At 35.7% G+C, this 12,331-nt stretch overlaps 1 protein-coding gene across 3 annotated transcripts in view; it reads right to left on the bottom strand.

The window, feature by feature from the left end:
* kansl3 (KAT8 regulatory NSL complex subunit 3) overlaps window positions 1–12,331 on the bottom strand; it is a 30,685-nt gene that overhangs the window by 17,851 nt on the left and 503 nt on the right. The window contains exons 1-9 of one of the 3 annotated variants that reach the window (XM_058785300.1): window positions 9,046–9,263; window positions 7,481–7,766; window positions 6,161–6,331; window positions 5,934–6,024; window positions 4,698–4,883; window positions 4,464–4,595; window positions 3,713–3,829; window positions 3,414–3,512; window positions 41–112 (exon numbers count right to left, since the gene is read on the bottom strand). In XM_058785300.1, the coding sequence (XP_058641283.1) occupies window positions 41–112; window positions 3,414–3,512; window positions 3,713–3,829; window positions 4,464–4,595; window positions 4,698–4,883; window positions 5,934–6,024; window positions 6,161–6,331; window positions 7,481–7,695 (1,083 nt within the window). In that variant the 5' untranslated portion in view covers window positions 7,696–7,766; window positions 9,046–9,263. Of the gene's footprint in view, window positions 1–40; window positions 113–3,413; window positions 3,513–3,712; window positions 3,830–4,463; window positions 4,596–4,697; window positions 4,884–5,933; window positions 6,025–6,160; window positions 6,332–7,480; window positions 7,767–9,045; window positions 9,264–12,331 lie in introns of those variants that run through there. The other 2 variants (XM_058785302.1, XM_058785301.1) reach the window with 2 other exon arrangements.

Raw genomic sequence — 12,331 nt, 5'->3', positions numbered from 1 at the left:
TAGACGACAAATCAGAAAACTAATGTTAAGAGAGACTTACATGACAAGAGATCAATGACCCCACATTCCAGCCCACCAAGATGATCGGCTTGTGAGGAAAGTGACTGTGAACCTAGAGCAAAAAAATGTAAAAAAATCTTTAAATACACCTCATGATTTATTTATTATTTGCCATGTCATCACCTAAGATTATTTTTATGGCAAGAAAAGGATCATTTAAAACACAATGACAAATAATAAACAAATTTGTGCAGAGTTTTAAGAATATATAGAAACTAGGCCTGGGCGATAAAACGTATGTAAACGACGGTACACCCTCATCGATAACGAAAGAAAAAATCCTCGCTATAGTGCACAATATAGGCGCATGCTATGAGTGACAAGCAGACAGCACACACAAATTGTGTGTAAAAAAAAAAAAAAAGAGTATTAGTCAAATTGAAAATAAAAATTTGTATTTGAATGCTGTTACGACCCGGGGTAGCACCTGTTCCCTAAACGGGATCTGTTCGCCTCTAGGTGGCGTTTTAGGTTCTGGTTTGTGTTTTTCTTTTGTCTGTTTGCAGGGTGGAAACGAGTGGCAGGTGCAGTGGATCTCCAATGATGAGTAGACTGATTTAAGGATCTCTGTCCTACAGTGTGGTGTGCCTCGTTTGAGCTTGACTTCTCTCCAGCACCAGACTTTGAGCCTTCTTTAATACTTTAATCGTTTTCTTTTCTCTTCCCTTTTGGGGTTTATTTTTAGTATAATTTACTTTGATAAATGTTTATTTTGACTTAACTAACTTTGTGCGTGGCCTCCCCATTATTGTTACGCTGCCTTTTTGGGACAGACAACTATGACTGTTGCACTCGAGTCTCATGCAAGAGATGTATAGAAAGCCATGTAAAGTTAAGAGTTTAAACTTTTAGAAAACACGTTGCGAATTTGTGAAAGTTTATTCCATTTCAATGTGTCTCATATTTTAAATGCAATCTGTGCGCTTCGGCTATTTGAATTAAGCTATGTATAAACACATGATGTTTTGTTCATAACTGTTTATGCAATTTACAAAATTATATTTGATTTATATATGTTAATTTAGATGTGCACGTTTTTTATAGACTTATTTTAATTGCATTGAATAAACAATTTAATGCGCTGCATTATTTTGCTCATTGGGTCCTCCTGTAGCTATTAATTTGCATATAAAACAAAAGAAAGGAGATGTTTGTTTAAATTTTATTTTGTGTTTGACTGTTAAAACAAAAATTATTTGTTGCTTGTCTTGAACGATATGAAACGTTATATTGTTGATACATTTTTTAGCTATATCGCCCAGCCCTAATAGAAACTACAAAAGGAATTGTAAATTGATACTTTTTACTTTTTGTATCATTTACAATTCAAATATGCTGGTGAGACCTTCTTAAAAAAAGTCAATTAAAAAATATATATAATTTTTGTCCAATGATATTAAATGCAGGATTTGTTTATAAATGATATACAAAAATGAAAACAGTCATGGCCAAAAATATCGGCACCCTTGCAATTCTGTCAGAAAATGCAACCCTTCTCTCAGAAAATTGTTGCAGTTTCAAATGTTTTGGTACTCACGTTTATTTTTATTGTTTGCATTGGAACACCACAAAAAAAAACAGAAAAGAAAAGTCAAATCTGATACAATTCCACACAGAACCCAAAAAATGCACTGGACAAAATTATTGGCACCCTTAACTTAATATTTGGTAGCACCCCCTTTGGAAAAAATAACTGAAATTAATCGCTTCCTGTAACCATGAATGAGTTTCTTACACCTCTCTATTGGAATTCTGGACAACTCTTCTTTTGCAAACTGCTCCGGGTCATTCAGATTTGAAGGATGCCTTCTCCCAGCTGCTGTTTTGAGATCTCTCCACAGGTGTTCTATGGGATTCAGATCTCCAGCGCTTTGTTTGTAACCATATCTGAGTGCTTTTTGAAGTGCGTTTCGGGTCATTGTCCTGCTGGAAGACCCATGACCTCTGGTGGAGACGCAGCTTTCTGAAACTGGCCACTACGTTTTGCCCAAAAATTCTTTGGTAATCATCAGATTTCATGATACCGTTCACACAGTCAAGGCATCCAGTGCCAGAAGCAGCAAAGCAACCCCAAAACATCTTTGAACCTCCACCATGTTTGACTGTAGGGACTGTATTCTTTTCTTTGAAGGCCTCATTTCTTTTTCTGTAAACAGTGCCATGATGTCCTTTACCAAAAAAGCTCTACTTTCGTCTCATCAGTCCACAGTACGTTCTCCCAGAAGGATTGTGGTTTTGTCTTACATGTTTTGGCAAACTCCATAGCGGTCTCCTACCATAGCGTCCCTTTTCATTCAGATGGCGACGGATAGTGCGAGCTGACACCGTTGTACCCTGTGTCTGCAGATCAACTTGAATTTGTTTGGAAGTTAATCGGGGTTCTTTATCCACCATTCGAACAATCCTTCGTTGTAATTTTTCATTAATTTTGCTCTTCCGTCCACGTCCAGGGAGGTTAGCTACAGTGCCATGGGCTGTAAACCTCTTGATGATATTGCGCACAGTGGACACAGGCACATTAAGATCTCTGGAGATGGACTCGTAGCCTTGAGATTGTCCACGTTTTTCCACAATTTTTTTCTCTCAAATCCACAGACAACTCTTTACACTTCTTTCTTTTCTCCATGCTCAGTGTGACACACAACACAAAGGTTGAGTCAACTTTTCTCCATTTTAACTGGCTGCAAGTGTGATTATTATATTGTCCACACCTGTTACTTGCCACAGGTGTGTCTAAATACAAATTGCAGGAGCATCACATGCTTGAAAAGCAATTATTTCTTACAATTTTGACAAGGTGCCAATAATTTTGTCCAGTCCATTTTTGAGTTCTGTGTGAAATTTTATCAAGTATGACTCTTCTTCTCTGTTTTTATTTTGTGTTGTTGCAGTGCAAACAAAAACAATAAGCATGTGAATACCAAAACATTTGCAATTGGAACAATTTTCTGAGAGAAGTGTCTCATTTTCTGACAGAATTGCAAGGGTGCCAATATTTTTGGCCATGACTGTATATATGCCTGAGATACACCTGAGATCAGAAAATACAGAAACATCACATAGCTGATTTATATACTTGGTTACACTTTATTTTAAAGTGTCCTTGTCACAGTGTATTTATACATTTAAGTACTGAGTAATATTAATTAACTACATGTACTTACTATATGGTTAAGGTTAGGATTAGGGTTTGGTTTAGGGTTACTTGCTTGTAAATATGCATAATTTATTGTTATTATAATAGTAAGCACATGTAACATGTAACAAGGACACCTTAAAATAAAGTGTTACCATATATTTTTATATAAAGCAAAAGTGTAATTGGCTAGCTGGTCCAGTGTGTTGTTTTGTACCTCAATAACTTTTCCTCTGACTGTGCCGATCATGTGCTCTAAACACTGCGTGATTCCGATGTTGGCTCCACTGCCCACATGAACGTTAATGGGAATGACCTAAATCACCAAAACACTCAATCAGCTTTATTTGAATCAGAACCTAAAAGGACTCTATGAATGCAAGAATGATAACATTAATACAATATTTTACTAACAAATGATGCTAATCTAAATGAAACCAAGCCTAAATCAGAAATTATGATGAACACAGAATCAAAGTGTTTGCGACAGCTGTATTTGCCTGTGATTTTGCATACCTTCCCTAGACAGGAGAGCTGAGATTGCCAGAATCTCATTCGTCGAGAGGTAGAGAAGGTGGGGTTTGTCGGTCCTGATGGAGCTATCAGGATCAGGGGGGATCCAGGAAGTTTACTCTGAAAAAATAAACATGAACACTCAGATTAGATTCAGACAGCAGACATTTCCAGTTGAAGTCTTTTATATTACAGAAATCCTACCACAAACAAACAATTTGGGGTTTTTTATATGGCCAAAAAGTGAGATTAAATTCTTGTAGCTTGTAATGCAAATCAGTGGGATCTTTATAACAGTATAGCAAGCCACTTACATCAAATGCATATGAATTTCAGTTGTCACTCTGTATGGTGTACCCAATAAAATGTCTTAAGATGATATTTAAATGTTTGGTTTTATAATCAAAGCTCTGCAATTTTTTTATCATGGGGTCAAACAAATAATGCAAACCAAACACAATGATGGCTGAGAGATGAGTTATATTTGATACTCATAATTAAAATTTTCTAAAGAAATGATGTACAGATAATCAAGTAAATCTCAGTTACTTCAGTCCAGTAAGTATTAATTCACAGCAAAAAGACATAAGACACACAACCTGAAAGGTGACATTTTTACTATTAAACGAAAAGATATTAAACCTTTTATTTGCAAAAAAGGTATGAACTTCCATTTAGACGACAGAAGGCATGTAGTAGTATAATACAGTACAGGGATAAGAGGAAATAAAACAAAATAAAGTGCAGTACATACTGGTTTGTTGTGTGATAGCACACCCACAGCAGGGTCCCATGGCCGCTTAAGGAGCAGAGAAAGAGCCTCAGCGCCTGCAGCTCCTGTTTTTACAGAGGATGACAGCAACATCCTGTCGATCAGGGATGGTACCTAAAGGTTTAAATGTGGACATGTCACAAGAGAAGGAAAAAAACAGTCTTCTGTAACCTCCTGCTATGCAAACAGTGGTAATATAATAGTAAGGCATCCCACCTTGCTTTTGAGTGTCTGCAGTACATCAAGGTAAGCCGCCAGCATAGCAAGACTCAAAGACTCCACAAGTGTGCTGTGAAGCCAGTGTGTCAGCTTTATGTCCCAGTTGATGCTGGCCAGAGCATGGCGGACCTTACGAGCACATTTATCCACTGCTATCCTGCGTAAGACAGGTTCATTACAGGCCTGTGAAGAGCAGAGACAGAGAGTGAGTGAGAGAACACTTGCATTAGAACAACCATCTATCCTTCATCATGTTTCTCATTTGGTTTTATGGCAGGTCTGTTCTGACAGCAGGGACAAAAAAAAAAAAACGCTACAAGCAAATAGCCTAGTCTAAGAAAATAATCATGCATAGCTAAACAAATAGGATTATCAACTTGTAAAAGGGAACAATGGATCCCATATCTTTTGTTGTTGACGTTAAACTGATACTGATTCGTTGGGCTGGATGATAAACAATATCATATCGATCATATCATATCTGACACACAAACTCAAACACATGTGACACCGACAGTGTTTTCAGCATCTGCATCTCAATATATCAGGACATGAACTTCATCTCCAGAGATACTCTGAGAGTCACTTCACAAGCTTTTAACTGTTTTATTTGAGAAAAACTATCATCAAATACACACTGAAATTAAAACTGAAAGACCTTCATCACAACACATCAAAGTTGAGTTTAACTTGAAGAAATTATGACAGAAATATATTACTAATATATACTAAATTGTACTTCTCAAAGTAATAATACTATTATTTTTAATGAATATCATGCAACCAAGGTAATTTTCATCCAAATTAATTGTTATACTTTAATTTGATAAAAACTTAAAAGATTGATTAAATTGTTAAAGTTGAATTATTTCATTTCATTAGACACCTTTGATGATAAATTTGTAATAAATCATAAAACACGGAATCCAGAAAAATAAAATGGAAAACAAAGAATTTAGATGAAAATAAAATAGATTTCATGGGGCCCTAAATTAAAATAGTTTAATTTTAAAGTAACAAGTTATGTTTAAATTCATTGTCAATGTTTAATAAACAAGTGAAAAGCATTTCCTTCCCATTAATGAACGTCAGGCACACACCTTAGGACCGGAAAAAACTTCTAAGACCACCACTATTACAGCCAGTGAATAGTTTCAAGCACCTTTGATAAACAGCAGCTCTTGCATTTAACTGAACAAAACAGAGCATGCAAACCCAGTTTTGAAAACTCACACCCTCGTTGGCCAGTCTGCTGAGTCTTTCTGCCTGCAGTGCTTTCAATACTTTATTGAAGAGCTTGTTCTGGGCCAATGACCAGCCAGCCCTAAAACAGATTGAAGAAAAGTTGATCAGAAACAAAACATCTCTAATGTAAGAGGAAAACTATATTTTTTTTATATAAACTCCCTCGTTCTCATATATCTGCAATCTTTTAGTGACCCATCAGCAGCTTTTCTTACTTGTTGATGTGTTCTTCCCAATCATCGGGAGGAGGTGGTCCATCAGCGATGGTTCGGGCAAACAGAACGTGACGTTCACACTCGTTCATCACACTGCGGGCTTTCTGATTGTCATAGAGAGGCATTGGATTGGGTGTGACCGTCTCTACGTCGATGGAAATGTCCGAATCACTGTAGTGGATAACATCACAACCCATTATATACTGTAATATGACTTTATATACGTTTACTGATAAATAGATAACTAGCTTTAAAATGTCTAGGGCCCTATGATTTCAGCACAACCTCTATCGTGCAACACCTCGTTTACCAAAAAATAACATTTAATTTCATTATGCTTTAAAAAAATCTTTAATTCATTCACAAATTGTTAATATTTTATGCCTTCTTTTGATTACAAACATTTTTGATAATAAATGTATATACAATAATTTTCAAAACAATGAAATACACCTGATTAAGGTCTATTAATTTTCTCTCAATAGGTCTATTAAGGTCTAAAAATTATACTAAATGATACAAATGATAAAACTGCAGGAATTCAGTTAGATTACATATGTCTTTTGATTATTAAAAAATAATTAAACCACTGAAATGGAATATTTGGGGAAACACAATATGGAAATTGGAGAGATATTATGGAGATAATACTGAAAAAATATAACAGATAGCATACGGGCCCAAAAAATTTAACTTTTAATAAATTATTGTTAGATTGAATAAGTTTCATGATTTCGATTAATTAGACATGCTTGATTAGTCAATTTTAATTCCAAAAAATTAAAACACAAAAAGCTGAATTTGAGAATTCAAAGGGCCCTAAAAAACAAAAAAACAAAAAACAAACTAAAATCGAAATAATAAACAGCTGATGCCACAGTTGCAAACCGGTGATGTGACATTTGTTTCAGGCAAACTAATCCATTAACAGAGACACATTTGAGCTCCAGGGGCCGGTTGCATAAACTGTTCAGACTAGTCTTAAAAAGTTAGTCATCTAAATTTTTTTCTTCAAGACTGGACATAACTTTTTTAATTCAGTTAGAAAAAGGTAGATTGGTCTTATTTGTATTGGAAAAGTAAGACTGATTACCTCTTGGCAACTGCTAGTTGGTCAAACTAGTTCTTAACACACAGTCGTAACATGGTGGCTAAGTTTATGCAACTGGCCCCAGAAGACATACTTTGAGATGCTAGAGTTGTTGATACCAGGTGAGAATGGCTGCCTCGTCTGATAACTTGTGATCAGATCACTCAAAACAGATGTCAATTACAAGTGCAAACAAGGTAAAAGATATCCTTCTGCTATTCTTCACTCACACAGAGGGCTCCGGCTGCCGCCGAGGGGTGACGAACAGCATGCGGGTGGGCCGTGCGCTGCTGGCATCCGGGTGGGCGTTCCAGGGCTTGGCATAGCTGTGGTCAAGAAACACAAGGTCCAACTCTCGCTCATGAACCGACAGCTGGAAGAGCAGGGACGTTCCCATCCTTCGAGCCGACGTCTGGAAGTCTCTCTCTCCTCCAGGACGGAACATGGTCCTCTAGCCCCGCACCGAGGCACTGCGGTTCCCGCAAAAATGGGACGCTTGCACTGTAAACATCAACCCTGCAATGAAAGAATTCGCCAATATCATGCATCACGCTAAATAAAACAAGTTACAGTCTTAAGTAGAATGGGTATATTTGTAGCAATAGCCAACAACACATTGTATGGGTCAAAATTATAAATTTTTCTTTCATGCCAAAAATCATTAAGATATTAAGTAAAGATCATATTTCATGAAGATATTAGATAAATGTATTACTGTAAATATATCAAAACTTCATTTTTGATTAGTAACATGCATTGCTAAGGACTTCATTTGGACAACTTTAAAGGCGATTTTCTCAATATTTTGATTTTTTTGCACCCTCGGATTCCAGATTTTCGAATAGTTGTATCTCGGCCAAATACTGTCATAACAAACCATACATCAATGGAAAGCTTAGCCTATTTACTCAGCTTTCAGATGATGTATAGCCCTAAATCTCAATTTCAAAAAGTTTACCCTTATGACTGGTTTTGTGGTCCAGGGTCACAAATGACATATAATGGAAATAAAAGAAAAGAATACATTTACATTCAAACTGAATGTAATGTTTTCAGACTCTTAATACCACGTTATTTGCAATTAAATGAAAATGTATTACAGTTAATCTATAATTTTTTTAAAATATAGGCTACTTTTACAATTCAAAGTACACAACAAGTGCACATTCAATACAGTTCAGACCACTCTTTTTTACAATGATAACAGTTCCTGCTAAAATACCACAGGTCCTAATAGTCATTTCTACTTGAGTAAAGTGCTTAATTAATGAGATCTTTGTTATGGTGGCAAATGCAAACTTACCACAGGTTTACTGTAGCAACAATAGCAGAAACAATGTTACCATGACAAATGCTTCTAAAACCCCAAGGAGTTGTAAACCTCACAAACACAGTTCTCAACAGTAACAAATACCGCTAAAGTAGTTTCTAAAGCACAGCATACGGAGGTGGTTGGTGTTACAGCGTTTAGCTTAGTTAAATGACAGTAATTTGTATTTTAATGTAATATTTTCAGTTGGGTGCCATGAGTGGCGATGTGATCCGGGTAGCGGCGCAACTCGCGAGGCTTCATGGGCGTGTTTAACGGCCCGCGCCACACAGTCCGTCACATTCGTGCCTGTTTGCTACACTTCAGCTTTTAAATCACGATGAATTGCCTGAAATATCCCCTGTATTGCTCGACTTATGAAGCAATGCGTAGAAACCCGGAAACGTTTCGGTGTTGTCGTTACAGTGCTACAATATGGTCTGGCAGGCTGCTAGCTCAGAGGCTAACTCGTTTCACAATACTCACTGTCCACTATCAGGCTCCTTTCATGTCATTTCGGTCCAAAGAACGGTTTTCTGAATAATTTAGACAATACTGAGGAAATCGAGTTCATACAATGAGTAAACAATAAACTCCCAACAAAATAATATCCACTGTAATGAAGATTTAGCTATGGCCGACTGTCTTTTGTTGTACTACCGCACCACAGCGGATTAACGGAAAACCCGGACTGGAGTTACTCTCGCGTGAGCGGAGCTGCGAGAAACCCGGACTGGAGTTACTCCCGCGTGAGCGGAGCTGCGAGAAACCCGGACTGGAGTTTACATTCCAGATGTTAAACTTTTAATTTTCGTAATTACCTTAGGTATTTTTATCCAAGTACTACACTTAAATATTCTGGTGCTTTGTTTTGATATTCTTCATGCTATTACTCTAGGCTTATTTTGTATTATAATTGGCTTTTGCTAGTTGTCCAGAAGGCCTAGTTTAGATAAAATGCTGGATGTACTTTAAGAGGCAAATGTGCATTCATGATTTAAAAAGCAAAACAAAACGTTTCTGGGGAAAGTATGGAAAATTATATTTTTGCTTTTACATTTTAGAGACTTAATATGAAAAAAAAATGATGGAAATGTTTTTATAGTTATAGGTATTCATTTATTTCAATGTATTAGTATAGAGGACTGTATATATACTAAGTCATGTGACATGAACACAGTTTTCACCCAGAGCCATTTGGTTTGATACAACATTTTAATAAGGGAACAATTAAGTCTTAAAAATGAATAAATTCAGTAGGTCGGATGAAGTCATCCTGTCATGGTGGACTCCCAAAAACTGGTCACATCAGGATCAGTTGACCATCAGCTGACTTTAAAGCACAACTACAGTGAGTGACAGATAAAAGAAACAGCCCACAAGCCCAAATGACTATCAGTGATCATCAACACAGTGTGTACCTGCCGGGTTTTGTGAATTAAAAACTTCTTCAATAGGCTCATGCTTAAGAAATACAATGCATTCATTTTGGATGCTGAAAGTCATTTTCTTTACAAAAACAGCCATTATTACAGCTGATCTGTAGCAAAAAGTAGCTATTATGTGTGCAAGTAAATATTTAAGAAATATGCAAAATATTTTATTAGGTTTACGTTAGGGTAAATGAGAGAAACCAGTGGCGTTGGGGGGCTTATGTCCCTAATGTTTTGCCAAAAGATCAACCATTCACTTGGACCAAAGATGGACCCCCTGATGTTTTGAAGATGGACCATTCACTTCACAAATAAGATATGTTTTATAAATTTTAATTTGTTCTCCAAGTACAAATCCAACTGTCTGTAAGCAGTCTGCTCTGCTGGCTGCTTCATTAACTAAACACAGCTTTGACGCCCTCGTTTTATGTTTTGGATATTTAAATAAATAGTAAAATAGTAAACAAACAGATTCAATCACCCACACAATCTTATTCCTAAATGACAATCATTCAGCAACAGTATGTCTATTAAACCCTTGAATCTCACTTTAACATTCAAATATGCGTGTGCAATACATGCACATACATGTATTGTGTATCGTTATTTCTGTGTTACAAACCTTAAAATAATCAAAGAAGTAGTGGGATAAATGTTTATAGCTCGGATATGAACACTATTGTCTACAGTATTGATCAAAATAGAATAAATCACCTTTTTGAAAGTGACTTCACGCTTCTAAAAAAGATTGTATCAGTTACAACACAACGCCAGTAGGTGGAGACAAGTGACTTAAAAAGAGATTCATTCAGAAAATGTTGATTCATTCAGGAATGAAACAAGTGAAGTCTTTATGAGCGAGTCATTGAATCATTTGTTCAACTTATTTTTTAACAATTCATTGAATATCGAATATTTTAAATAGACTGCAGCAATTTTTACTAGAACCGCTAGTATATTACATGTTATTTTGTTTAGTTGTCTAATTTGTTTTCCCCTAGAATCATGGTGGGGGGATAGTGAAAAATAAAGTTGATCATTTATCCACATGTAAACAAATAAATTATTTTAATTTTAGATAAAGCATCACAGATGTGGTCAGTGAGGTTCAGTATAACATAACGTATACATTTATTTTGTGCTAAGAATTCTACAAATACCCTGCAATTGTACTTTCGGTATACTAAACTGGCATAGGCTACCTAAAGTCTGCTAAATCGGAACAACTCATTTTGTGTTTAATGCACTTTAATTGTGTGGAAGTAGTGCTGAAGTCCAACTAAAGATATTTGATTGTGCTAAAGTGGAACTATTGCAAGTATAGCCTTCAGATTCACTATAAAGACCGATATTATACAGAGATCATACAATCCTTATTAGTAGTGATATTAAAACACATTTTAGGCATTATATTAAGAAATGTGCATTGTGCAATAAAGAAATACTCCAAAATGAAGTTAAATTTGAATTTTATAGGCTATCAGTAATTGATACGTCAATAAATATGTTAGTTTCAAGTTTTACTTAGTACAAAATAATATATACTATACTATACTAAGTCATGTGACATGAATACAGTTTTCAAAATACAAAATAAATGCATTTTTAATAAACTATGGAAGAGTGTTTTTTTTTGTTTTTTTTAGGCAGCGGCTATTTGCACTAAGTGTAAATAGCGATAGATGCTATTTACACTAAATGCAAATAGCAATGGATTCTATTTACACCAAGTGAAAATAGCAGTATTTTTTAAAGATATGCTATTTACACTAAGTGCAAATAGCTATAGATTCTATTTACACTATGTTAAAATGGCAAGATTTTCTGCTATTTATACTACTTATTGCAAATAGTGGCAATTATCTGCACCTCAGTATTGTAGTACATTATAAAACAGTACGCAATAATAACTTATTGAGTGTAAATTATAGTTTTAATTCAAATTATTAGCTGGATGCCACCTTATTGGAACAATAAAGGCCTCCCTACACCTACCCAATACTCTTATTTTCAACTTTTTGATTATTTCCTTAATTTTTACTTAAAATAAATGCCTTTCTGGTGCAATATGAGATTTGAAAAGAGAGAAAAAAAGTTCGGCAAAATGCGGACTCGAACTCGGGTCGATCGCGTCAAAAAGCATATGTTTTACCATCTAAAACTAATGTTAATCTAGCATCTTTTTTTAGTGTTGACTAACTCAATCACACGTTAATGGGTGGAGTTAGTGTAAATAGCCTTTGCCAACAAGACGGGCTATTCGCACTTAGCCTAAATAGACACTGGTTTTTTTACTGGGGCTAAGCCCCTTGTCTCTCCACCCTAGCAACGCCCCGGAG

The sequence above is a fragment of the Onychostoma macrolepis genome, chromosome 08, assembly GCF_012432095.1.
Source record: "Onychostoma macrolepis isolate SWU-2019 chromosome 08, ASM1243209v1, whole genome shotgun sequence".
NCBI lineage: Eukaryota > Metazoa > Chordata > Actinopteri > Cypriniformes > Cyprinidae > Onychostoma > Onychostoma macrolepis.
The sequence above is the reverse complement of the archived record's forward strand: the minus strand, read 5'-3'. Positions and strand labels throughout refer to the sequence as shown.